Raw genomic sequence first — 27,266 nt, 5'->3', positions numbered from 1 at the left:
ATTAATTGCTGTGCAAATAATTGCGATAAAGATTTAATTGTCGATATGTTCGTAATGTTTTCTCATTTTACAAAAAGTAATCGAATTACTGGATTTTGGATTTGATGATTTTTGTGTATTTTTGGGCCGAATATGTTAATAAAAATATTATATAAATATAATAATTAAGTGAAAAAATAATTGTCAGATAATATCGGTGAAGTTATGCTGTAAAAACGATACCAGCAAAAAACAAAACAAAGGAATCTGAACACCATTGAGCTCCCATTTTAGACATGTATTAATCAGTGTGTAACATTTCAAGCCTAGAGGCTCTTCCTCTGACTTTACAATGGTTATTAATGGAGGCGCCATCTTTAAATATCCTTCCCTGTAATTAGAGTAAAGCGATACAGCTGTGGAAAAATGATACAACACAGGGAAAAGATGTGTTGGTCATACCAACACATGGGTATGGTCAAGATTTTTTATGTGGTATATAAAGGCAAGTTTTCAAAAACAGCCAATGGTGGATGGTCAGAATTTGAAACCAGGTTGTGTTTGTTTCCCAGTATTGCAGGCAGCATGGCGGAGAGCTACGACACGGAGAGCGGCTTCGAAGACGCCGAGAGCTCGGACGTGGCCAACTCCGTGGTGCGCTTCATCAACCGCTTCGTAGACAAAGTGTGTAACGAGAGCGGCGTGACCAACGAGCACCTGAAGGCGCTCCACACCATGATACCAGGTAAGAGAGCGCCGACGCACCACGGCCAAGACGTCACCGTGGAATCTGCGATCCGTCACCCACGACACCTTTTCCCTCCTTTGTCCCCGCAGATATCGTTCAGATGCACATCGAGACGCTAGACGCAGTCCACAGGGAGAGTAAGAGACTGCCTCCGATCCAAAAGGTAACCAATTCCTTATTTTACGTCCCACTGGATAGAGCCGTGCCGAGCCCCAGCCTGCCCCGCCCACTCCCCTCTCCACCAATCCCAACAGCTCAGGCACACAGAATCCCGACAGGTACCGTGTGACTCGCAAAGCACGCCTGAGCAGTGCATGCTGGGTGATTCCTGTCCCTTGTCGTGCTGTCCGGTCTGTGTGGCTCGGTGGAGACGCAGACCCTGAGTGCCTTCTGTGTGAAGGGTGCAGTGTGTCCAAGAGAGGGGGGGGTGGGGGTGTCTGTCAGCGTTTGTAACACACACGTAAACATCCTGAGCATTAAGGATCAGGCCCCGAGTTGAAGCTCAGTGACGGTCCAGAGGAAACTCCCCCCTGTGTCTGTGTGGCATGAGGTGTTGTGCAACACATTATGAAACAGGTTACCAAGGTTGTAATTCATTTCCTATCACAGGCCGAGTTCCTTAGGAAGCTGCCGGGGGCCTGACTTGGGGGTGGGGGGGGTGGGGGAGGCAGGAAGTGATGTAAGGGAGCAGAGGACAAAGCCGGCTTCATATTTCAATCCGCTCATATTTAGAAAAGCTCAGCAGCACAGTGAGGAGTGAGGGAAGAAGACTCCTCATAACACAACAGTGCTTCTCATTTTTAAAGGGACATTTTGGCAATTTGGCCCATTGTCATAATCCCTATAGTTTTAGGAGTAGGTTTGTTACCTTTAATTGTCAGTGCAAGCTATTTTTAGAACGGCGGAGCAGAGCCGCGAGCTGCTCAGAGCTACACTACAGAGGCTCATGGGATTTCTTGGTTTCCCTCATCAAACTCATCAAATACACAATCCAACAACTCCAAAACGCTCTGGTGGACAAGCTGTGACCTGCACATTCACCACGCTATGAAATAATCAGCCGATTTTTGTCCTTGGTCGGAAGGCGGAAAATCAGGGCAAAATCAGACAGATTATCTTTATGTGTGTGGTAGGCTTTAGCCTCCATAGCGTAGCTCTGAGCAGCTCTGCTCCGCCGTTCTAAAAATAGCTTGCACTGACAATTAAAGGTAACAAACCTACTATGGGCCAATTTGCCAAAATGTTGAACTATCCCTTTAAAGATATATGAAATGAAGAAGCAGCCTCATGAATATTCATATAGAGACGGCATCAGTTATGTTTTTGCTGTGTATTATTGTCTTGTCTGCAACATGACCTGTGCTGACGTGACCGACCTGCTTGTTGTGCAACGACTACAGTGATTTAACCAGTAACTCTGCATGATGAGTGGACATTGGGTTGATATACTGTAAATCTTTGGTCTTCCACAAAACTGGTGCTTCACAAAGAGTTGAAAAGTGGCCGATGGTCTCATATCTTAAAATGCAGAAACTGCAGTTCTATAGTGAAAGTTTCCATCAGTGGGATTCTTCCATTTCACTCTGTTTTCATTCCTTTTCCTTCCACCGCTGCACCAGTAACACCTCCGCTTGTTGTCTTTGTCTCCGCGCAGCCGAAGCTGCTGACGCCGACATTGTTGCCAGGTGAGGAGCTGGTGATGGACGGCATGCGGGTCCACCTGATCCCCGACGGGCGCGAGGAGGCCACGGGGGCGATGGGAGGCCCCCCCCTGCTCCCCGCCGAGGGGGCCATCTTCCTCACCACCTACAGACTCATCTTCAAGGGCACGCCCACGGACCCGCTAGGTGAGACATGACGCACACACACAGATTACACTGGTCAGTATGAAGTGACCTGTCAGTCCTCTGAACCGTGTCTTCGTCCTCAGTGGGGGAGCAGGTGGTCACCCGCTCCTTCCCCATAGCCTCTCTGACCAAGGAGAAGAGGATCTCAGTCACTTTACCCATGGACCAGTTTGTCCAGGAGGGGCTGCAGCTACGATCCTGCACCTTCCAGGTACCGTACCCCCACATCGGCCCTCATTCACAAACCGTTCTTAAAGGGATAGTTCAACATTTTGGCAAATTTCCCCATTGCCATAATCCCTATAGTCATAGGAGTAGGTTTGTTACCTTTAATTGTCGGTGCAAGCTGTTTTTAGAACGGCGGAGCAGAGCCATGAGCTGCTCAGAGCTACGCTACGGAGGCCAATGGGATTTCTTGGTTTCTCTCATCAAACTCATCAAATACACAATCCAACAACTTCAAAACGCTCTGGTGGACAAGTTGTGACCTGCACATTCATCACGCTATGAGATAATAACACATCGTTAAGAGACAGAGTTGTTTTAGAGGCAAATGTAGAGACTACTTGCTGAAAAACTGCGGTTTTGCATGAATTTACCTCAAAAACAACTCCATCTCATAACGTTCCGTTATTATCTCATAGCGTGGTGAATGTGCAGGTCACAACTTGTCCACCAGAGCATTTTGGAGTTGTTGGATTGTGTATTTGATGAGTTTGATGAGGGAAACCAAGAAATCCCATTAGCCTCTGTAGCATAGCTCTGAGCAGCTCACGGCTCTGCTCCGCCGTTCTGAAAATTAAAGGTAACAAACCTACTCCTAAAACTATAGGGATTATGACAATGGGCTAATTTGCCAAAACGTGAAGAATGAATTTAAGAAAATACTTAAGAAGATATTGGTGAATGAGGCCCATTGTTCCTCTCCATCACAAATAAGAATGTTCATTCCTCCGCTCCTTTCTCTGACTTTCACCGTCTCTCCGTCCGACTGCAGCTCATGAAGATCGCGTTCGACGAGGAGGTTGCGTCAGACCTGGCCGAGGTTTTCAGGAAACACATGCACAAGCTGCGTTATCCTCAGCACGTCCAGGGCACCTTCGCCTTCACCGTGGGTCAGTGCGGGAAGATGGTGGTGGAGCACAAGACCAAGGACAAGAACCAGTCGCTCAAGTAAGAAACAAAAAAAAAAAAGTGAAAAACATTCTCCTTCACCTCTGAGAGTCCATCCATCAGTGTGACACAGAGGGAGCTGACAGGCTGTTAAATCACTCCCGACCTTTGTCCCCATCACATCCTGTGGGCACGGAGCGCTCGTTCCCTAGACGATACTTCACATCTGTAATATCAGCTATATTTACAGCAGGCTCCAGATGTTGGGCTCATATTTGCCCTACTTACCCGAGTCACTAATTTGCACCTCAGGCTGAAGAATTTTCACCTGGTGTTTGAGCTGGGGGAAAGGTCGTATGAAGTTACAGCGTGTTGTGTAAGCTCCAACAAGACACCAACAAGTGGGACTGGAAAAGTCAAGTCCAGTTCTGTTCATCTGATCTGTGCAGTTAAATAGAAATACAGAGAAAAATCTGCAAGAAAACAACGTCAAAATGCAAATCTTTCTGTTTAAGGAGCCAAATGTTGTTTCTGTAAAGTCAGTTGTAACAGGATATAGAGAGGGACTGGTGGGGTCTCACAGCGTGAAGTTGACTTTTTGAAAAAATGAAGTTGATGTTGTTGTGGGCAGAGTGACAGCTCAAACATCCTCTACATTTACACACACATACGAAGAGAAGCAGGAGGATTTCTCTTGTAAACAAACAAAACTTTATTAGCATTCAGTGGTGCTCAGTGTACATATCCTTGAGGTCTAACAAACATGTTGAGTGTATTTGTCCTCCTCATAAAACATCCTCAGAGTTGAAATTTAAATGTTATTCATTTGAGTGTTTACATCCTTGTTGCTGACTACCAGGCTTCTGCTTCTACACAACTTTTGTTGATTCAGAGCCTGACTTGTATGTGTGTGACAGCCTCCTGAAACACACAGAAAACACATGAAAACACATGAAAAAGAACCCACCTGTTACAGTACAACAGCTCTACTGACCAGAAACTGCACAGGACACATATTCAAGGCTTAATAAATACTAGTGTTGGTGTTTTTATTAATGTAAAAGAACAGCTCTGTAGCACTGACCTCCAGGAACCTCCTGTTAGATGATGATGATGATGAAATTCTTTATTCAGTCACATCACATAATAGCTACAAACATTATCAACAAGGTAATGACTGAAAAGGCAGAAGCATAATGCATATTAATGTCTGTCCTACATACCAAATTAAAGGGATAGTTCACCCTAGAATGATATTTCGCTCATTATCTACTCACCCTCATGTTGACTAAGGGCTGGAAGAAGTTTCAGAGTCCTCCGTGGCTTCTCTGAGTTACAGGGGGTCTCGGCATAGCAGTGCATGTCCATATAACGGTTGCAAAGGGACACCGGAGCTCTTCGTAAAAAAACACACACAAAAAAACATCCAAATACCTCCATGATGCTCGTATGTAATGTCCGTCTTGTGCTGAAGCCCCAAATTGCATAATTGTCCCGAAAAAAATTAAATAAGTCTATATTTTAAGCTTGTTTGTAGCGGAAGCTTCTCGAAGCTCCTCTTCCTGGTCCGTCCAAATCTCGCGTGATTCGCAGTAACCGCACTGACGCATGCTGACGCCGGCGCAAATCACGCGAGATTTGGACGGACCAGGAAGAGGAGCTTCGAGAAGCTTCCGCTACAAACAAGCTTAAAATATAGACTTATTTAATTTTTTTCGGGACAATTACGCAATTTGGGGCTTCAGCACAAGACGGACATTACATACGAGCAGCATGGAGGTATTTGGATGTTTTTTTGTGTGTGTTTTTTTACGAAGAGCTCCGGTGTCCCTTTGCAACCGTTATATGGACATGCACTGCTATGCCGAGACCCCCTGTAACTCAGAGAAGCCACGGAGGACTCTGAAACTTCTTCCAGCCCTTAGTCAACATGAGGGTGAGTAGATAATGAGCGAAATATCATTCTAAGGTGAACTATCCCTTTAAGCTACCCAGCATTCTTACAATATAAAAACAAACAAACATACAGTATTTAAATATATAGTACTAAAGAAATTATTAAATATCAGAGAAAAAAAGAAAACGGAGAAGAAAAAAAACAAAAAAAAACATTAACATTTGTAACCTTTTCCATTCTGGTGCTTGAATAGATAAAACAAATGACTTCTAACATGGACAGAGCAGTGAGCTGTTTCCAGCCACTGTGCTAAAATAGTCCAGCTGGCATCATGTTGAATCTACAGATTTGTCAGAGTCATGTTAACAGTCCAATCACCTTTTTCTCAGTTTCTATTGTCTAGTTGAGGCCAATTAACATTCAACCATTTATAATAAAATCCTAAGAGAGGAGCCAGAACATCTACAACAACCGCTTCGCTCCGTCCTCTGCTCCTTTGTCTTTGGTTTTTAACTTCATGCAGGTCAGGAGGCAGGTCTGGATCAGAGCAGCTTTTGTTCTAAAACATTGTACTTTATATTATGCATGTGCATGGCTGTTTTCACCTCAGTCACAGCTCAGGGCTCCAGGCCTTTAGTGTGAAAACGTGAGCTCAGGTCTGCAGAGTCTGAGTGGAAACAGCTTTTAGTTCAGCTGGCTGCATCCCATCACCTGTGACCTCACACTGAGAGTTCATCAGCATGATGCATCAAAACAACACCACGGTAACCCAGAGAAATCCTGTGGTCATCTCATTTAGGATCTAGTTTTTTTTTTATGTCTTGTTAGATCCAGAGATATTGAGTTTTTACTTCCTGTCGCACCTGTAACTAATTTACATCTTAACTTATACAGGTTAGTTTCCTATTGGTGATCTCTATAATTTGTTTCATCTTTGTACAAAGTCCTAACACCCAGCTCTAAGTCCCCTCCTGCTCCTGGGCCACACACACACACTCTCACACACACACTCTCACACACACCATGCAGAGATGGAAACAACAGGGCTGATAAACCAGCTGCCACATTTTTCCACTGATGAATTATTCAAAGGCTTCTCTCATGCTCCTTTCATTCTCCAGAACAGAAAGAGGGGAAAAGTGTGTGTGTGTGTGTGAGTGTGTATGTGTGTGTGTCTGAGTGTGTGTGTATGTGTGTGATTGCTAAAAACCTCCATTCAGACATTAGTTGTGACTCTGGCCCTGTGGCACGCCAAACCAGCAACAGCCCATTGAATTCGATTATGCGCCGAGACGAACACTGAGTCGAATCGGCTCATTGTGAGCCGGAGCTGCAGACTGCTGCAGAAACACTGGACAGGAAGCGCTCGTCAAGTGGACGGGACGTGCAGCTGAATCAGCTCCGCCATGTGTTTGAAACGTCCAGCTCATCTCTGTCCCGTCTCATCTCGTCTCATCTCTTTCTTTCAGGACTCTTTCCAAGAACCTGGTGAAGAGTGCCAAACGGACCATCGGTCGGCAGTACGTGACCAAGAAGAAGTATTCTCCGCCCACCTGGGAGAACAGGAGCAGCTTCCAGTCAGAGATGGACGAGGATGAGATCTCAGGTGATGACAGTGGAGCGTTTTTCACATTGTTTATATGTCGCTTTCGCTGACATGGTTCAGATTATACCCCTCAGTCCACCTCAAAGCTTCAACTGGTGAAATTTCAGTTTAACTCAGTGATTCCCAACCGTTTCTGGCTCGTGACCCCATTATGACATCACAAATTTCTGGCGACCCGCGTCAATCAAGATGCTCCAGCTCAGATATTTGTATATGCTGCATTTTATTTGAACTCGATTTATATTCGAGAAAGCGAAAGTATAGAATACAGTTATTTTATATTGTCTGTGATGTTTTAAATCATAATTTTAAAAAGAATGATAATTAGTTGAAAAATATATTTTTATCAGTCATTTTTTAAAATCAATTACTAGACTTCTGGCGACCCCATTTGAATTCCAGGCGACCCCACGTGGGGTCCCAACCCCAAGGTTGAAAAACTCTGGTTTAACCGCTTACACATAAGGCCAATTCATATGATACAATATTATTCAAATGACAGTTTAATTGTTTTCAGAATTCAAACTTGCACTGCTTTCCTTTTTAGTTTGAACCAACTCAATAGAGAGTTCATCAGCTGTCAGGGAGCACATCCTAACTGACACTTCATCCAGGACACACACACTTTGGACACTTCATTGACATCTCAGCTTCTCTCATCACTTCCATTTAATTATCATGCCTGTCAGCTTCTGTCACTATTTGACTTTGACAGCCATTAAACTTGCATTTCATCTGCTTCAGTGTTAGCACACATACATAAATAGGAAGTCTTGCCTTCATACCAAACATTAAGAATCTCTGTCCTCTGTGAGGGGGTCGAGGTAAAATACATTTTACTCAGAAATGTAACAGAATCTTTGCAGCAACTATGTTTGTTATTGACAGTGAAAACTACACTTACTGTATACTAAGTGGGACCTTTAAAAAACAAGGGAAATTTACCTTATTTTTTAAAGGTCCCACTTAGTATAAAGGAAGTTCTCCTTGTTGTTTTTGGGTTATAAATCAGCTCTTGTTTCTATATTAACACTGTGAAAGTATCAAAGTCTCAGTCCACAGAGTGATGCACACAGCCTGTATTCAGAAACTGAGCCTTAAAAACCAGTTGTCAGGACTTCCTGTGACTTTGTGATGTCACAACAAAACAGTCACCACTCTCCACTGCGACCCAGACCTTGCACACTTAGCAGGATTTGGTTTCTCTTGTGTGTTTCTAAAATATGTATTATATTATTATATAGTAGTTTATCTTTAATTAAATCACTCAGAGAAGCCTGAGAGAGGAGATTTAAACTACACTGAGATGGTTCTTGGTTTTTAAAACTACAAATATGTCCTCTCATGGATCAAGACAAGTGTGAAATAAAAAGCGGACTGTGCAGTGAAACGTGTTGTGTGTCCTCCCAGTCTCAGAGGAGGTGGACCAGAGCTCCCTCACCCTCTCCTCCACCATCCGCTCGTCGGACAGACAGACCATGGGCAACGTGGTGGAGCGGGCCTGTTGTCGCGACTACCAGCGCCTGGGTCTGGGCACGCTCAGTAACAGCCTGACACGCTCCAAGAACGAGCCCTTCAGGATTTCCACCGCCAACCGCATGTACACCGTCTGCCGGAGGTAAGACACCGCAGGGGGCCGCGGGGCCACGAGGGGCAGCGCTGCAAAAACTCAAAATCTTTCCAAGAATATTTGTCTTATTTCTTGTCAAAATGTCTCATTTCTAGTCAAAACTAAACACTTTTCACTTAAAATAAGACTCATCACCTAAAAATTAACTTGTTTTTAGATCATTTTCACTTGTTTCAAACTAATTTTCACTTGAAATAAGTAGAAAAATCTGCCAGTGAAAGCAAGTTTTTTGTGCTTTTAATAAGAAAGAAAAACTTGCTCCACTATCAGATTTTTCTACTTATTTCAAGTGAAAATCTGCTTGAAAGAAGTAAAAAGTGTCTAAAAACAAGCTGCTTTTTAATGTGATGAGTCTTATTTTAAGTAGAATGAGATTTGTTTTGACTAGAAATGACATTTTGACTAGAAATAAGACAAATATTCTTGGTAAGATTTTGAGTTTTTGCAGTGAGGAGGTGGTCTGGCTGCGTACACGGTGTGTATCTCCACAGCGCTTCATTCACTCTGTGTGTGTGTGTGTCACAGCTACCCCGGCCTGCTGATAGTGCCTCAGAGCATCCCCGACTCCACCATCCATAGAATCTGCCGCTGCTACCGACAGAACCGCTTCCCTGTGGTTTGCTGGAGGAATTCAAGAACCAAGGCCGTCCTGCTGCGCTCCGCAGGCCTCCACGCTAAGGGGGTGGTGGGCTTCTTCAAGTCCCCCAACGCCCCCTCTTCAGGTACAACACTCAGCTCTACTCTCTGCATCCAGCTGACGATGCTGCTGCTGCTGCTTAGATATTTTGTGGATTAGTCCTCATGTCTTCATCGGTCCTTAAAGACGCTCACAGCCCCTCCCCCTGGTGGAAATGATGCATCTCAATAAATTAGAATATCATGGAGAGGTTCATTTCCAGTAGTTCAAGTCAAATAGACCCAACCAAGTATATAGAATAGATGGACATACTGTTCAGAGGGCCAACATTTCCATATTAAAAATGTTTTTTTAATTCGTCTTTTGTAATATTCTTCTTCTTTTTTTTTTGAGATACTGAATTTTAGGTGTTCATTAAAGGTTGACTATGTAGAATTACAAGAAAAACAACAGAAAAAGAATTCCAGCAGTCGATTGCCAGACCGTTGCTAGGTAAAACGGGCCGTTGCTAGGGACTCCGCTCTGATCAGAGGACACAGAGGAGGAGAGCTAAGCAGGATATTTACCTTATGTTTCATTTTTACCGTCATTAACAGCATAATAAATGACTTGTAGCTTGTTACAGGGACAGTGGAGGCTCTCTGCTTCCACACCGCTGCTGCTCAGAGCCTCAGAGCCTCCGCTGTCACTGCTCTCCTCAAGTTGGAAAAAAAAAAAAAAAAGGAGCTCCGTGGCACCGAAAGTCCGCGACGATAAACGTGTTTATGACAGATAAGACTACACAAATACACCCATCCTAACAAGTAGTATATGATAATCCATTGATTCACCGATTGATTATTAAAAAGGCTTGGTTGGAAACAAACGCATCCGACCGGGAGGAGGCAGGAAAACAGCGGAGAACTGAGCCACGTGTCGGCTACAGGCAGGTACGAATGTAAACAGAACGTTGGCAGAAAGTCATTGTCGAGCCCGTCAAAAAAATTAAAAATAATAATTCAGACTAAAAAAAAATTTTTTATGGAAAAGCAATACTTTCATTCTGTACCCCTCTAAAGGCCCCATGGATGTATTATTTTTGAAAAAATATAGCTTTTAATAAATATTCTACATATTCAACCTTTAAATGTAAACCATAATCATTACGATTAAGAGAAATTCAAAAGACATGAAATGTTTCATGGATGGATTTAAAATACATCCATAATACATTTAATTACAGGTGCATCTCAATAAATTAGAATATCATGGAAAAGTTTATTTATGTCAGTAATTCAAATCAAAAAGTGAAACTAACTGACTTTTTGATCTGAATTACTAACATAAATAAACTTTGCCATGATATTAAAATGTATTGAGATGCACCTGTATGAATCAAATAATGTGCATTTTCCAGTGTTCAAAATTTAGAGCAATCTTTTGCTGCTCATATGCCACTTTTTGCCACAATTTAGAATATATCCAATTAGGCCTACATGTCTGATATCAGCAAAATGTTTGATGTGCGATGACACATGCCTAGTGTGCATATTAACTATACAGGCCCTGAGTCTTTCTCTTTAATAGGTACTGAAACACTGAATAGAATAATAGAAAAAAATATTTGAGCATACTTTTATTGAACAAATTGCACATGAATGATCAATCAGTTAAACAGACGGTGTTTATCATGCATGTTCATATTGCGATGACGATGAAAATACGATTAATCGGTTCGCCCTAAACTAAACACTGTCTCCTCTGGCTGCAGTGCCCTCCCAGGCCGACTCCACCAGTCTGGAGCAGGAGAAGTACCTGCAGGCCATCATCAGCTCCATGCCTTCCTACAGCGAGAGCAGCGGCAGGAACACGCTCAGCGGCTTCACCTCCACTCACATGAGCACCTCTGGTGGGTTGGACGCACACACCGTTCACTCGGCCACACGGGGACTCCCCGTCTTTAACGTGCCAGGGTGACAGAGCTGTTGGTGTCTTGTGTTCACAGACTCGTCAGATAAACTGCGGCAGCCCAAGATCGGCGCTCTGATGAAGCAGGTGATGGGCACCAAGGAGGACGTTCCTGGGACCTTCAGCAGAGGTGAGAGACGTGAGTGTGGCTGTCGGTTCTGTTCGCATCATGTGCTCCATCAAAGTCCTGAAGAATTGTGTTTTAAAGGGATATTTCAACATTTTGGCAAATTTGCCCAATGCCATAATCCCTATAGTTTTAGGAGTAGGTTCATTACCTTTAATTGTCGGTGCAAGCTGGTTTTAGATCGGTGGAGCAGAGACGCGGGCTGCTCAGCTAACGCAACGGAGGCTAATGGCATTTCCACGTTTCCCTCATTAAACTCATCAAATACACAATCCAACAACTCCAAAACGCTCCGGTGGACAAGTTGTGACCTGCACATTCACCACGCTATGAGATAATAACGTATAATTATGTAACATTTCGACACATGAAGCAAATACTTGGAACTTCTTGCACTTATGAAGTCACTCTGCCGAGCAGCCGTGTCTGGGATGTAGTTCCGGCTATGCATTTGCCTCCAAAACAGCTCCGATGTTACATTATTATCTCATAGCGTGGTGAATGTGCAGGTCACAACTTGTCCACCAGAGCGTTTTGGAGTTGTTGGATTGTGTATTTGATGAGTTTGATGAGGGAAAGCCGGAAATACCGCACCCTGCGTAGAGCTCACGTCTCTGCCCCGCCGATCTCAAAACAACATGCACCGATAATTAAAGGTTATGAACTATAGGGATTATTGCAATAGGCAAATTTGCCCAAAATGTTGAAATATCCCTTCAAGTCTGAAAGCTGTTACTAAAACTGGGACTGGACCAGGAGGATGGTGAATGAGGCGATCCACCCACTGTAGGATCTGAGAGTGTGTGTGTGTGTGTGCCTGTGCCTGTAACCATCCTCCATTGTGTGGCGTTGTTGGTTAACGGGTCATCTCTGTCATTTGACCTCAGCTCTGGGTCAAAGGGCCAAAGTCATCTCCCTCTCTCAGCCCAAAGTGTCTGGCAAGGCCAGGAACCCTCCTAGAGGTACAGTAGGCCACGCCCCCTCCTCCTCCTCCTCCTCCTCCTCCCTCCCTCCCTCCCTCCCACACCTCTCCCCCTTCCCTCCTGTCTAACCAATCAGATCTCTTTAACAGTAGCACCGACTGAGTGTGTCTGGCGTCGTCCCTGGTAGTGTGCTGTCTCTGCAGACTAATGGTCTGTTGTTCCTGCTTGTGTCCATCAGAGAGCTGCTGTGTGTGGGTGTGTGTGTGTGTGTGTGTGTGTGTGCATGACGCTGCCGCCGCAGCTCTGACTGTCTGTTTGCCGTTTGATTCTTTTCTCTGTTGAATGTGGACAACGATCAGCGTGTCGGCGTCCTGTAGCTGTGGCTGGGCTCCATGTAGCAGACTGGACTCAGTAGTTCTACACCATCTCTGCCTGTGTGTAGCAGCATGGCCGTTACTAAGCTGTGGACGTTCAACACAACACAACACAACACAACACAACACAACACAACACAACACAACACAACACAACACAACACAACACAACACGCCGTGTGTTTTAAAGCATCATTCCAGCTCCTTAAGGTGGAATGATGCTTTAATGGCTGATTAAGTCTGGAGATGATTCAGTCATCGTGTCACGATTCCTCTGGAAAGTAAACTCCTTCTCTGTCTGTGTGTGTGTGTGTGTGTGTGTGTGTGTGTGTGTGCACGTTGCAGGTAAATGGGGCAGCATCCGAGGCAGCGGGCGTCTAAGTGCCTACAATCCAGATGTGGGGACACGTCTGGCTGGAAAAGAGTCTCCACAGCCCAACGGAGGACCGAGTGAGGCTCTGTTCCTCCGCCCGCAGAAGGCCTACCTCTACATCATCGGAGACAAGGCCCAGCTCAAGGTGCTCAAACACAGTGGAGTGTGTTTCTGGGCTTTAAAGAGGAACTATGGAGGATTGTTACCTTAATTAAACAGCTTCAGAATAACTATGATGGTTAAATAAATGACTTGTAACTTGTTACAGGGAGGATGGAAGCTCCACCTAACGTCTCTTGACCGAAATCCAACCTTGTAAAATCAGAGCCTCTGACCCGGTGTCAGTTCTCGTCTCGTCTCAGTTCTCTCTCGTCTCTGCAGCACCGCGACCTGAAACACATGATCTCTTGTTTATGACAGATGAGCAGTGATGGGAACAATACAGTTATAAATAAACGGTGCTACTTTTTTCAGTAACGAGTAATCAAAAAGGTTACCGTTTTGCCGTTGCCGTTGCCGTTACCGATACTGACAATAAAACTCACTAACTTAGTATTCCTGTTCCAGATAAACGGGCGGTTAGGGTTAGGAGCACAAGTCCAAGTAATTTGACATATTTGAACATTTCATAAAAAAGAAACGCAATATTTACTTTTATACAGGGTTCCTATGCAAGTATGGAAAGTATGGAAAAGTATTGAATTTGATTTTATACATGTCCAGGTCTGGAAATGTATGGAAAATGTAGACTATTGCATGGAAATATATTTATCTTAATACTTACAATTTGATGACATAATGGCATACAAATTCAGAATAATGAACATTTATAAATTAAATTAATACACATATGATTACTCAAATGTCACAAATTTGAAATGTGTAGGAACCCTAGGAACTCAGTAACTAACTCAGTTACTTTTTTGGGAAAGTAACTATAACTAATTCCTTTTTTTAAAGTAACGTGCCCAACACTGCAGATAAGACTACACAAATATACACGTTGTGACGTACTGTATATGTGATATCTAACATTATACCATGGTCTGGGTGAATCCTCGATTCTGATTGGCTGCTGGGTGTCCATTAAAAAGTGATAATGGACACCCATAAAGATGTTCCGGTAAAATTGCCTGATTACGTTCTAAATATTACTGCGCTGGCTCAAACGCTTGTTAGTAACCATGGCAACGGACACTCGGACCAAAACAACTTTTTTTCAGCGCATCACGGCACTGGAGTCTGTAAACACACCAGCGGTAAGAAGTGCACTGGCCGTCTGAAATAATACTTTGTGTCACCGTAACATTTAAGCCGTCACCTCACCTCCCTTCACTGATCAACTATCAGGCTGTGGCAGAGTCACTGGCTGTGTAACGTTACGCTGCGGTCACAGCGGGCCCCTCTTTTTTTCTCTTTTATCGCCGACTAGAGTTATTAAATAGTCCGCTCGGCTCAGCCGCTTAAAGACGTATGATTTTAACGGTAAAAACAACATTTTAACGGTAAAAACAACATTAAATTACAAGTAATTGATTTAATATGTATTTATCTCGTAAGTGACCATGGTATAAGCGGGATAATGCCCTTCGAGGTGTCCGATTATCAGAGATTAATGGACTTCGCCTCCGCGTCGTCCATTAATTTCTGATAATGGACACCTCGTCGGGCATTATCCCTTACTTATCCACCGCTCCATGGATTGATTTCTCACAGGCTTCGTTAAAAACGAATGCACATGGGCGGGAGGAGGGTTAGCAGCACAGAGGAGCAGAGACCAGACCTTCTTAGTTCCTCTTTAAATGGCCGACACTGTAAAGGTAAAGAGCCGTAGAGGTTCAGGTGGTTGACTCAGTCTTGTGTTGTGTTGTGTTCAGGGAGGGAAGCAGGACTCGTTCCAGCAGTGGGAGGTGGTTCCCATCGAGGTGTGTGACGTGCGGCAGGTGAAGAACAGCTTCAAGAAGCTGATGAAGGCCTGCGTGCCCAGCTCGCAGCTCTCAGACCCCAACATGAGCTTCCTGCGCTGCCTGGAGGACTCGGAGTGGATGGCCCTGGTCAGTGGCGCCGCTTCCCCGTCTCTGCTCACACAGCGTTGTTGTTGCACCGTTCATTCTGACCCTGCTTGTGTGTGTGTGTGTGTGTGTGTGTCCAGCTGCACCGGGTGCTGCAGGTGTCGGTCCTGGTGGTGGAGCTCCTGGAGGCCGGCTCGTCGGTCATGGTCAGCCTGGAGGACGGCTGGGACGTCACCACGCAGGTCGGACCCGACGCCCAGACAACGAGCTGCTGTGGTCTGTCTGAGTGAGGCTCAGCGTTAACACACACTCCTCTCTGTGTGTGTGTGTGTGTGTGTGTGTGTGTGTGTGTGTGTGTGTGTGTGTGTGTGTGTGCAGGTGGTGTCCCTGGTGCAGCTGCTGTCTGATCCCTACTACAGGACCTTCGACGGCTTCCGGCTGCTGGTGGAGAAGGAGTGGCTGTCGTTCGGTCACAGGTTCAGCCACCGGGGAGCTCAGACGCTCAACAGCCAGAGCAGCGGCTTCACGCCCGTCTTCCTGCAGTTCCTCGACTGTGTGCACCAGGTGAACACGTCCTCTTACTGGGTCCTGGGATTTCAGACTTGAGATTTGGCCGCCTCGGTTCAGTGCGCCCCCGGCCTTATGTATTTGTAACGACTTGTAACAACTCATTCTAAGGAACCAGAAAGCTTTCATTTGTATGCGGGTGTGATTCAACTTAAAGCAGATAACAGCGGCACGGCCGTTTCGGCTAATGCTGCGTTCAAGGCAGGCTTTTGAAACCGTAAGTTACAGCTTCAAGTCACAACTACGACTTGGTAGCGTTCCAGGTAACCCGTAGCTCGTGTTTTTACCGTCCTGTTGTCTGTGAAAGTTCCCTATAACGGCCACTCGTAACTTCCGACCCGTGAACTCGTACCAGATCGAACTGGTATGACTTCACAGGAAGGAAAAACACAAAGTACGAGTTTCCTTGAACGCACCATGAGTTAGCAGCCCCCGCCCTTGTCAGGCATCAATTGGTCCTCGTGCTACGTCACCACATTCACGCGCATCCCTTGGCTGCACACACAGCCCTTCATGCCGTTCTCTCCCCTCATTGGATAACACTTGTATCCCACAAGGACAATTTTCTCCTCGGGTTACAGCAGAGCAGAGTGACGGAGAGACTCGTGTTTAGGCTGAAATACTTCATGTAAGTGATTGCTGACGGAAAATAGGACTATTTAGGACTTATATTAACAAAAACATTCCACTGATATCTGCTTTAAGTGAAATACATGTTTATGAAAGCAATATTTTATTTTTGCTAATAAAAAGCCAAATAAGTTACATACTGGGCCTTTAAATAGGACCTACTGATGAACATTTCCATGTAAATATACATGAGATTGTAGCTGAGGCTCCAGTCCAACTAGCAGGTTGGTGTCAATAGAAAAAGGGCAATGACAAGATAAATGGGCAACACTTTATAATAACTACACACTATTAAGCATTAAATACTGACTTCATCATTTATTACACATTGAAAGTTGGCATACTCATTAGTATGTAGTTTATAAACACAGTTAAATGTTTTACTCATCATTGATCAGCACTAACTGTATTTATAAACTACATACTAATGAGTATTCATGTGTTATAAATGAAGAACTCAGTATTTATTAATGCTTAACTAATGCTAAATAGTGTGTACTTATTATAAATGTGAATAAAGAAGAAGATAAAAGGCGCCGTTTAGCTCAGTGGGTAGAGCAGGCTCCCCATGTGCAGAGGCTACAGTCCTCTCTGCAGCCGGCCCTGGTTCGAATCCCACATCAGGTGGCACTTTCCCCCTTTCTGCCCCCCCCGCCCCCATTTCCTCTCTCTCTCAACTAAATGTCAAAGGGAAAAAAGCCCCAACAATATACTTGAAAAAGAAGGAAAACACAAAAGCAATAAAATTATTTCATTTCATTTTGTACTTTGTTGATTCCTACAAGACCAGAGGCTTAAATATCCTCAGTTTATTCAACTATACATGTATAATTATTAAAGAACAAAGAGCAGCAGGTTTTCTGCAGTGACCAGAACAGGAATTAACTTCTTCTTCCTCTTACCATATATGTTGATAACACTGTGTGTGTGTGTGTCTGTATGTCTCTGTTTCCTGTGTTGCTGAGTGACGTGGGCTCATCGTCGTCCTCCTCACACACAGGATGTGTGGTTTCTTTACACGTTGTCGACCTCGCTGTCTGACAGGCTCGTTAATATTCTGTCTGGCAGCTCGGGGCTTTAATTAGAGATGTTGATGCTGCTGTTGATGCTGCTGTTGATGCTGCTGTTGATGCTGCTGTTGATGCTGCTGTTGATGCTGCTGTTGATGCTGCTGTTGATGCTGCTGTTGATGCTGCTGTTGATGCTGCTGTTGATGCTGCTGTTGATGCTGCTGTTGATGCTGCTGTTGATGCTGCTGTTGATGCTGCTGTTGCTGCTGCTGTTGATGCTGCTGTTGATGCTGCTGTTGATGCTGCTGTTGATGCTGCTGTTGATGCTGCTGTTGCTGCTGCTGTTGATGCTGCTGTTGATGCTGCTGTTGATGCTGCTGTTGCTCCACTGTGACTGTGTAACAACAGAGGAGCTGAAGATAAAAGTGACTCAGGTGCAGCTGAAGTCAGAGTGAAATCAGACGCCGTGTAAACGTCTTTATCAGATCTCAGGTTGAATAAACTGTGAGCGATGTTTCTAAAACAAACCACAGTGAGATGATGTAACCCCCCCCCGCCTCTCTGTGTCTCTGTCCCTCAGATCCACCTCCAGTTCCCCATGGAGTTTGAGTTCAGTCAGTACTACCTGAAGTTCTTGGCGTACCACTACGTGTCCAACCGCTTCCGCACCTTCCTGCTGGACTCGGACTACGAGCGCATCGAGCTGGGTGAGGACACGTCACATACACATCCTGTTGTTCTTTTTGTTTTGTTTACTTTATTGCAGGATTGCACAAGTTGTTGATTCATGTTCCATTACACATCTTTTTAGCCGTTGGAGCGATCCCACAAAATGTATTTTGTAGTGAAAAAAAATCAAAGAAAATGAAAAAGTTCATGGTAACAGAGAAAAAAAAATAAAAAAAAGGAACACCTGTAATAATAATAATAAAGGAAAAGAAAAAGAAAGGTAGGACAAAGACAGTAAAATAAAGAAATAAGCATAAGATAAACAAAAATATACAGCTCTGGAAAAAATAAAGAGAGCACTCCAAAATGTTCTTAATAAATCAGCTTCTCTACATGTATGGCAGCCATCGATTCCAGTGTCTATTGAACTCCAACACAAACACACCTCACTCTACTGAGCTGATCACCTGAACCAAATCATATTCAATGAGGAAGAAAGATTCTAAATAAATTAAAAACACACTGCTGTGATTAAAAATTGGGATTATTCCACCAATGTTGATTAATTCTAAACTCTTCCTAAGTTTAAAAAGTAGTGTTGTGTTGTTTTAAAATGAATATGAACCAGTTTTCTTTGCATTATACAAGATCTGAAAACAGAATGTTTTTTGTTATTTTGACCTGTTGCCATTTTCTGCAAATAAATGCTCTAAATGACAATATTTTTATTTCCAATTTGGGAGAAATTTTGTCAGTAGGTTATAGAATGAAACAAAGGTGTTCATTTTACTCAAACACATAGCTATGAATAGTAAAACCAGAGGAACTGATCATTTTGAAGTGGTCTCTTAATTTTTTCCAGAGCTGTATGTCCAGTACATTCTCTTCAGAGATCTACTAAACATGTCTTCAGAGCTGGACTCTTCAGTTTTATTTATTTATAGAGTCAATCCACTTATTCCATCTTTTCAGACATTTTGGTTCTTGATTTCTGATTCTATACATAATTCTTTCCATTTTCCAAAATATTATTTATTTAGATAGATTAGATTCTGTTGTTCTGATGACCGTGTGTGTGTGTGTGTGTGTGTGTGTGTGTGTGTGTGTGTGTGTGTGTGTGTGTGTGTGTGTGTGTGTGTGTGTGTGTGTGTGTGTGTGTGTGTGTGTGTGTGTGTGTGTGTGTGTGTGTGTGTGTGTGTGTGTGTGTGTGTGTGTGTGTGTGTGTGTAGGAGTGCTGTACGAGGAGAAAGGCGAGAGGAAGAGCCCTCAGGTGTGTAAGTCTGTGTGGGACTACATCGACAGACTCAACAAGAAGACGCCCGTCTTCTACAACTACATGTTTGCTCCTGAGGATGACGAGGTGAGCCTCCGCCGCCGCTGCCGCCCAACGGCATGATGGGATACGTGACGCTGAGCCCAGAAACATTCAGATGCTAAATAACGTCTCAAAGGAAAGAATTAAAACGTGAGTGACTGTGTCGTGCAGGTTCTGCGGCCGTACACCTTCATCTCCAACCTGAAGGTGTGGGACTTCTACATGGAGGAGACGCTGTCCGAGGGGCCGTCCTACGACTGGGAGACCAGGGGCCGGCAGGAGCGCGTCGCCGAGGAGACGGCGGAGAAGCCCGACACCGGGCCCAAGTCCCATCGGAAGATCGTGTGGCCGTGCTACGACAGCCTGAGCAAGGCGGTGCCCGACGCCATCACCAAGCTGCTGCAGGACCTGCAGAGTCTGGAGGCCGAGCTGGGACAGACGGCGGAGAAGTGGAAGGACACGTGGGACAAGATCAAGACCACGCAGAGGACCGAGACCAAACTGGAGAGCAAGGTGAGGCGGAGGGGGGGGTTCGGTTTAACTCACAGCTACACAGGAAACAGTCAGGTGCTGCATTCAGGTGCAGTCGGCTGGGAAAGTTCCTCTATTCTATTCAGCAACACAGAACACACTGTCTACAAGACACGTGTCTCATGCTGCGGTGATCTCAAGATGCTCTCGCCTTTTTTCTTTTTTTTTTTCCAAAATTTTCTTTATTATTATTCTCAAAGAATACATTACACAGCTGGTATTTTATTTTACTTTATTTGTTTCATTTGGAGAGGACAGTGCACATTAATTAACATTTCTGTAAAAGTGCCAGTGTTAGCCAGAGGCTAGTTTTAAGTTTAAGTTTATTTAGGATAGCTCCTTGAGATGCAGCATCTCGTTTTCGAGGGGGTCCCTAAACTGCAGTCGTCCGGCAAGATGTTAAAAAGCCATTAAAATTAACAACAGGGACACAAGGATCAGAATACATAAAAACAGGGACACAGGAGACATAAAGATTGATTTCTTGGTTCACAGTTATTGTCAAGAAAAAATAAAATAAAAGGAAAACATCAGCATATCAAAACGAGCTGTTACAGTACTATAATTGTGTAATATTAAAAAAAAAGTGCTGAAAACAAAACCTGCAAAGTATATATGTTTGTAAAAAATAAAACTTAAGATAGACAGAAGGTGGGATAACAAAAGAACAATGATGAATCAAGAAGGGATGTAACAACTGTGATGCCTGTTTACCTGTAAAAACAACCAGAGAAGAAAGCACATCTCATGACGCTGATCGCTGTTCGTCTCCCAACCAGCCCTTCACTGTCTCTCTCCACTCTTCTATCAAAATAAAGGCAAAAAAATGCCCCCAAAATATCATTTAAGCAAAACATCCAGACAAAAACACCTGTTGATGTCATATTGACGTCACAACAACATGCAACAATATTATATTGGTGTTTTATGTAAAAAAAAAAGAAAAGAAAAAATATGAAAGAATTAAATTCATATTGAAAAGAATCTGCAACAACTCAGTGACGTTTCAGTGACGTCGGCTGTCACACACACACACACACACACACCAGTGCAGTGTGTTCCTGGTGTAAAACCTCCCTGGTCGTTATGTACAGCACGGTGCTACACTGAGCTCTGTGATCTCCTGCTGTCAGCACACGTCCTCTGAACTCCAACTATCACAGCAGAAACTACAAGTCGTTACTAAATGAGCTGAGTGACGACTAACGAACCTCCACAGTGACCTCAGCCCTGTCAGAGTCAGACCACACCGATACAAACACAGGGAGTGATGGAGGCAAGTGGAGGCAGGTGGGTTGTGCTGCCCTCTTCAGGTGACACAGCAGAATGCAGCTTAAAGGACCAGACACTGGTTTTTAAGATGTAAACTCTCTTTCCAAAAGCAAAGTGAAGTTAAATATTGTTTTGTTTTTTATAGATTTGAAAGATTCCAAGGCAGCTCCGTTTTGAGATAAAAATTAAAATGCCTTTATTTTATAAACATCGCCAGGTACAAATGTAAAAGGTTAAAAAACAAGGATCAATGCGTTTCAGCTCAAATGAACCTAAAATGAGTGAAATCAAAGTCACACAGACCGGCTTTTGTTGTTGAAGTTGATGTGTTCTTCTCACCGCTGCTCCTCTCCGTCTCCTCTCCTCCTCCACAGCCGTCGTTCTCCAGCTCTCTGCTCATGTCGTCCAACCTGAGCCACCAGCGGCGGTCTCAGGGCGTGTACCTGCAGGAGAGCGGCGTGGGCTCGTCCATCAACCTGGCCCTGGACTGCGAGGCCAGCGCCACCTCCACGCCCGTCGCCGGCCGGCCCAGCACCAGCACCCTCTACAGCCAGTTCCAGAGCACCGAGAGCGAGAACAGGTCCGTACCACAGCTGAGACTGGGACTCAGAGATCCACCCCCCCCCCCCCCACACACACACACACACACGTTCTCTAACTGTATTTATGAGCCACAGCCTGATTCACATCCTACTTTTTAAATATGTTTTAGCTGCTTTTTGTTGGATTGTGTATTTGATGAGTTTGATGAGGGAAACCAAGAAGAAACCGTAGCGTAGCTCTGAGCAGCTCGCGGCTCTGCTCCGCCGTTCTAAAAACACAGCTTGCACCGACAATTAAAGGTAACGAACCTACTGCTAAAACTATAGGGATCATGGCAATGGGCAAATTTGCCAAAATGTTGAACTATCTCTTTAAAGTTAAGTTGATAATACATATAACTAGGGGTGGGTAATCGGTCCGATCGGTCCCGATTCGATTACGATTATTGAGGTCTCTACTCGATTACCAACCAATTTTTGATTATTAACGGTTATCAATTTGATTTTCGATTATTGCCGATTATTGATTTTCCATTGGACAGTAACAGTAAACCAAAATACACCATTAAAATACTACTTAACTTCTCTTTTATTGAGTTAGACCGCACTGCGCCTTCAATTTGTGTAATGTAGATTGTGTGTCCAATTGTGTGTCACAGTGTCCACACTTGCAAATAAGTTTGAGTTTTTTCCTACAGAAGATGCAGCTTTGGAACTTTAAAAATTTAACACAATAAAATCATCATTCGTCAACATTAGTCACAAGTCATCGGTCCTAAAGCTAAAGCTGACAGGACGTTCTGGATGGAGAAAACATAATAGTAACTCATCCGTTCTACAAGAGAACAAAAAAGTAAAAAAAAACATTTAAAAACAATGGAGAAAAAAAAGCAAAAAATAATCGATTTTTGGGAATTTAATACACTTTCATTCACCACCCCTACATATAACACCTCTGATTAACACACAACAGCTCGCTCTCCAGTCCCCATGGAAACAGAGCCGGCTCAGAAGAATCTAACCTGTGGTGACCCTCCATCACTGGGGTCTCCATCTTTGGCAACTTGTGTGTAATGAAGTGTTTCACCTTGTTCCACCAGGAGTTTTGAAGGCATCTTGTTCAAGAAAGGGGCATTGTTGAAACCATGGAAACCTCGGTGGTTTGTGCTGGACAAGACCAAACATCAGGTGAGAGGGAGTCGAGGTGACCTGAAGTGACCCTGAAGTTACAGACCGATGAGACGTGTTTGTGTCTAACACCGTGTGTGTGTGTGTGTGTGTGTGTGTGTGTGCAGCTGAGATACTACGAGAGCAGGCAGGATAAGGACTGTAAAGGCGTCATCGAGCTGGCTGACGTGGAGTCGGTCACCCCGGGAACACCGGCCATGGGAGCGCCCAAGAACATCGAGGAGAAAGCCTTCTTTGATGTGAGTCACTGAGCCACGGTGTGTGTGTGTGTGTGTGTGTGTGTGTGTGTGTGTGTCACCGTGTTCACGTCCTGTCAGCACAGAGAGAACAACAACACGCACAACTCCAGCACGGTGACGTCACAACACACGAGAAGAGGAGAATTCAAAGGAACTCCTTCATTGTGTTTGTAGCAGCTGGGTGACGAGTGCAGCCAGGTAACCCAGGTAACCCAGGTAACCCAGGTAACAGGAAGCAGCCTGACCACACGTCACCTGATCCACCGACCGGTCCGTCTGTCGGTCTGTTGCTTCAGTCACGACCCAGAACACCAGCTCAGCACCGACCGGTGACGTCTCTGCTGTTACAACAAGTTCTGCTCTGGTTTTAACACAACATGAGTTCACCCGGCTGGAAGAACACAACACAACAACTCCCTCACACAACTCCCTCACACAACTCCCTCACACAACTCCCTCACACAACTCCCTCACACGGCGGTGCAGGAGGACGCTGACAGATGTGGAGAGTTTCCTCTGGACAAAAAGGATTCTTAGTTGTAAATGTTTTCTGAACTTCCAGTCCAGACTGATGCTGCATTCACATGGAATCTGGCAGACGGACTACAAAGACAAACAAGCGGTCCGACAGAACGGCAAAACAATACACACCTGACAATATGTTGCTATGCCGATGCCGTATGGTTTACAACAAATTCTCATGTATTATTTCATGTTATTATCATAGCTATACATATATGGCTATAAAATTCTAATTTCTCTTGATACTGCATCGCAAACTTATGTTAAAGAGGAACTAAGCAGGATTTCTCCCGTGGCTTTGCTACATTTTTACCTTCATTAAACAGCTCCGGAGTAGTTGTGATAGTTGTGATAGTTAACTACATGACTTGTGACTTGTTAGAGTGAGAACGGAGGCTCTCTGTCTTCACCTGGTGTCTCACGGCTGAAAACCAACCTGGCAACATCAGTGTAGTACCTGGCTGCTGCGAGCTCTCGTCTCTCTGCGCTGCGACACAAACGTGCTCCGTAACCCGTAATCTTCTGTTTATGACAGTTAAGACTACACAGATATACACGTCGTAACATTGTTTATGTTATATAACGTTATCTACTGCTCCATGGATTGATTTTCCGCCAACTTTGTTAAAAACTAATGCACATGGCCAGGTGGAGGGTTAGTGACACAGAGGAGAAGTGACTGGACTTGAATAATTCCTCTTTAAATTCCCTCCAAAACCTCACATCTGGTGAATTCCTTGGCGGTGGACGGTAAAAACAAAAGTTAAGTCCAAGTTAACCGTCCTTCTCTTCGTCCACTAAAGCGACATCCGGTTTGCCGTCTGCCAGATTCCATCTGATGCAGCATCACCCAGAGAGAGAACAGCTCCATGTTGTTCTTCAGGCTCTGAGCTGCAGCACCTTTAGTTTGAAATAAAACAACACACACGACAGTAAAGTACAAAGACACAGTAAGTTCATGTCTCCGTGAGGTCCTTGAACACATCGTGCCCAAAGTCCACAAGTTCTATTCAGAAAAATCATTCATGTGATGTTACCTGTTTCCAGTTGCCTGTGTGTGTGTGTGTGTGTGTGTGTGTGTGCAGCGTGTCCACGGGGTCTTGAAAAGTATTAAAAGGTGATAAATCAATTTTGGGAAAATTAAGACCCTTAAAAAGTATTAAAAAGTCTTTTCACAACTTTATAAAGTCTTAAATTTTTAAGGTATATTTTCTGAATTAGCTGTCCAAGAGTTTGAGTCCTAAAAAACATTGTGAAAGTGTGTGAATTTATTCATTTTATTAAAAACCAAAGATGAACCGGTACATAAAAAGAAGATTTTAGTTTTTTGAGTGGCGCAATGTTTTTTTGTTTAGTTTTTTGATAAACTTTGCCTTTGATTTATTATCCCAGCCTATTTTGAATTCTGTTGTATCATAGTGGTCTAGAGTCTTTATCACAAACTAAAACTGTTACGTTAAAAGTGTCACTGATGTAAATGGTTACAGCTTGAAGTGGCGGTGAGGTGTTGGAAAATATTGAGAAGGTCTTGAAAAAGTCTAAAAAGGGTATTAAAATTAACTTCAGGATTCCTGTATATACCCTGGTGTGTGTGTGTGTGTGTGCGCGTGTGTGTGCGCGTGTGTGTGCGTGTGTGTGTGTGTGTGTGTGTGTGTGTGTGTGTACATGTCTGACGTGTCCCTCTCTGTGTCCTCAGCTCAAGACGACCAAGCGAGTGTATAACTTCTGTGCCCAGGACAGCCTGAACGCTCAGCTGTGGATGGACAGCGTGCAGAGCTGCCTGTCTGACGCCTAGAGGAGGAGGAGGAGGAGGAGGAGGAGGAGGAGGAGGGGCTCAGTACGCAGCCGCACGGGGAAACATAAAATATAAAAACAGGAAAGGACCGAGCGTTGCCGCGGGCGACTGCCCCCCCTCCCCCCTCCCCCCCGACGGACACCTCTGCCAGCCAATCCCAGCGAAGCCGGGGGAGGGGAGGGGAGGGGAGGGGGAACGGGGAGGGGAAGGGGCCTTTCACCACTTAAAGCTCTGTTCTGTCGGCTAGTGTTGGACTAATACCCCCCGCCACCCGCCCCCCCCCCCCCCCCCGCGTCACGTTTCAGTGTTTTTGTTATAAAAAAAATCCAGAAAAAGACAAAAAAAAACAAACAAACAAACAAACAAACAAAAAACCAGAACAACAACAACTGTGTCCCTGAAGAACCACTTGGCAGCGTGAGCACAGGATCGATTCCCGCTGCGGCCCCTCGCTGCATCTGGCCGCCTCGGCATGAAGAACCTCTGCAGAACCTCCGCCTGTTGTAACCCAGCAACCACTCGCTCTCCTTCCTACTAACACACCTCGCTCGCCCTGTAAAACACTCCGCCACACACACACACACACACACACACACCGAGGCTGAGATGGATCTAAGTGACTGACTGACGGGTTGACGGACCAAAACGACCCCGAGGACGGAGCGCCGCGCTCCCTTTGCCTCTCACTGCCCCGGCCGGGCCCCCGGGGGCCCCTGGGACTAGAAGAAGACTCAGACAGGTGGACTGTGTAGGAGGAGGAGGGAGAGGAGGAGGAGGGGGGGAGGAGGGAGGAGGAGGAGGGGGGGAGGAGGGAGGAGGAGGAGGAGGGGGGGGGGGGGGCTCCTCAGCGGCTCATGAAGGATTTCCTTTTTCTTTTCTTTTCTAAAAATCTCTTAATTTGTACCAGACAGCGATCAACGCTCATCACCTCAGCAGGACGAGGATGAAGAGGATGTCGGCGATGATGATGATGATGGTGATGATGATGATGGTGGTGATGATGATGATGGTGATGATGATGGTGGTGATGATGATGATGGTGATGACATACTGTGAAAGCCATGAATCAGTCGTAGAGATCAAAGCAGGAGGAGCCAGTGGGAGATTAGAACCTGTCAGGTGTTTACAAAGACTAAACCTCCCTCACTAAGCTACACACACCTGTGACCTGTGACCCCGCCCCCACACACCTGTGACCTGTGACCCCGCCCCCCTCCCCTCCTGTGACCCCGCCCCCACACACCTGTGACCTGTGACCCCGCCCCCCCACCCCTCTGACCCCGCCCCCTCCCCACCTGTGACCCCACCCCCTCACACCTGTGACCTGTGACCCCGCCCCCACACACCTGTGACCTCTGACCCCGCCCCCACACACCTGTGACCCCGCCCCCTCCCCTCTCCTAACCAACCACTGCTCATACTCACATGTCGAAGGGAGGCTGAAGGAGGACGGGTTTGTTTTGTAGTGATGATGATGTGGAAGGGAATTCATTAAAGAGGAGCAGGTGATATATTATGGGATGTTTCAGACAGGCTTGCCGGCGTGTTTCCACCTCGGTCTCGCTCATAGATATATAGACTGACTAGATGCCGCGTTCCCAGGCAGCTCTATTGAGTGGAATACGTCAACACGGCGGCCATCTTGGTCAGGGGGAAGCCGTGTCTAGTCAACAGAGGCAGACGACTATCAACCATTAAAATCACCATAACTCACCGAATAATCAACCGATTTTCAAGCCGTTTGGTTTATTATAAATGTCAGACATATATTTA

The 27,266-nt window shown here is 44.9% G+C and overlaps 1 protein-coding gene and 1 long non-coding RNA gene across 16 annotated transcripts in view; one reads left to right on the top strand and one right to left on the bottom strand.

The window, feature by feature from the left end:
• The window catches only part of sbf1 (SET binding factor 1), an 89,585-nt gene extending 63,729 nt beyond the window's left edge, over positions 1-25,856 (top strand). For 9 of the 15 annotated variants that reach the window (XM_085769649.1, XM_085769650.1, XM_085769659.1 and 6 more), the window contains 22 exons: positions 552-724; positions 817-890; positions 2,382-2,574; positions 2,658-2,785; positions 3,572-3,747; positions 7,054-7,190; positions 8,601-8,808; positions 9,346-9,542; positions 11,208-11,345; positions 11,442-11,534; positions 12,419-12,493; positions 13,174-13,346; positions 15,079-15,255; positions 15,354-15,455; positions 15,592-15,777; positions 18,001-18,127; positions 19,319-19,449; positions 19,576-19,917; positions 21,582-21,787; positions 22,850-22,937; positions 23,045-23,176; positions 25,395-25,856. In XM_085769649.1, coding sequence (XP_085625775.1) covers positions 552-724; positions 817-890; positions 2,382-2,574; positions 2,658-2,785; positions 3,572-3,747; positions 7,054-7,190; positions 8,601-8,808; positions 9,346-9,542; positions 11,208-11,345; positions 11,442-11,534; positions 12,419-12,493; positions 13,174-13,346; positions 15,079-15,255; positions 15,354-15,455; positions 15,592-15,777; positions 18,001-18,127; positions 19,319-19,449; positions 19,576-19,917; positions 21,582-21,787; positions 22,850-22,937; positions 23,045-23,176; positions 25,395-25,493 — 3,355 coding nt within the window. In that variant the 3' untranslated portion in view covers positions 25,494-25,856. The remainder of the gene's footprint in view (positions 1-551; positions 725-816; positions 891-2,381; positions 2,575-2,657; positions 2,786-3,571; positions 3,748-7,053; positions 7,191-8,600; positions 8,809-9,345; positions 9,543-11,207; positions 11,346-11,441; positions 11,535-12,418; positions 12,494-13,173; positions 13,347-15,078; positions 15,256-15,353; positions 15,456-15,591; positions 15,778-18,000; positions 18,128-19,318; positions 19,450-19,575; positions 19,918-21,581; positions 21,788-22,849; positions 22,938-23,044; positions 23,177-25,394) is intronic. The other 6 variants (XM_085769663.1, XM_085769664.1, XM_085769662.1 and 3 more) reach the window with 1 other exon arrangement.
• A 636-nt stretch (positions 25,857-26,492) lies between these two features.
• Positions 26,493-27,049, bottom strand: LOC146962902 (uncharacterized). Its single transcript, XR_015035102.1, has 3 exons — positions 26,876-27,049; positions 26,796-26,817; positions 26,493-26,690 (listed from the first exon to the last, which is right to left on the bottom strand). It is a non-coding gene; the product is annotated as an uncharacterized LOC146962902 (long non-coding RNA).
• Between the last annotated feature and the right edge of the window lie 217 nt (positions 27,050-27,266).

The sequence above is a fragment of the Trachurus japonicus genome, chromosome 23, assembly GCF_045865225.1.
Source record: "Trachurus japonicus isolate A0001 chromosome 23, Traja_1.0".
In the NCBI taxonomy this organism is placed as follows: domain Eukaryota; kingdom Metazoa; phylum Chordata; class Actinopteri; order Carangiformes; family Carangidae; genus Trachurus; species Trachurus japonicus.
This window is presented reverse-complemented; position numbering and strand designations above follow the sequence as displayed.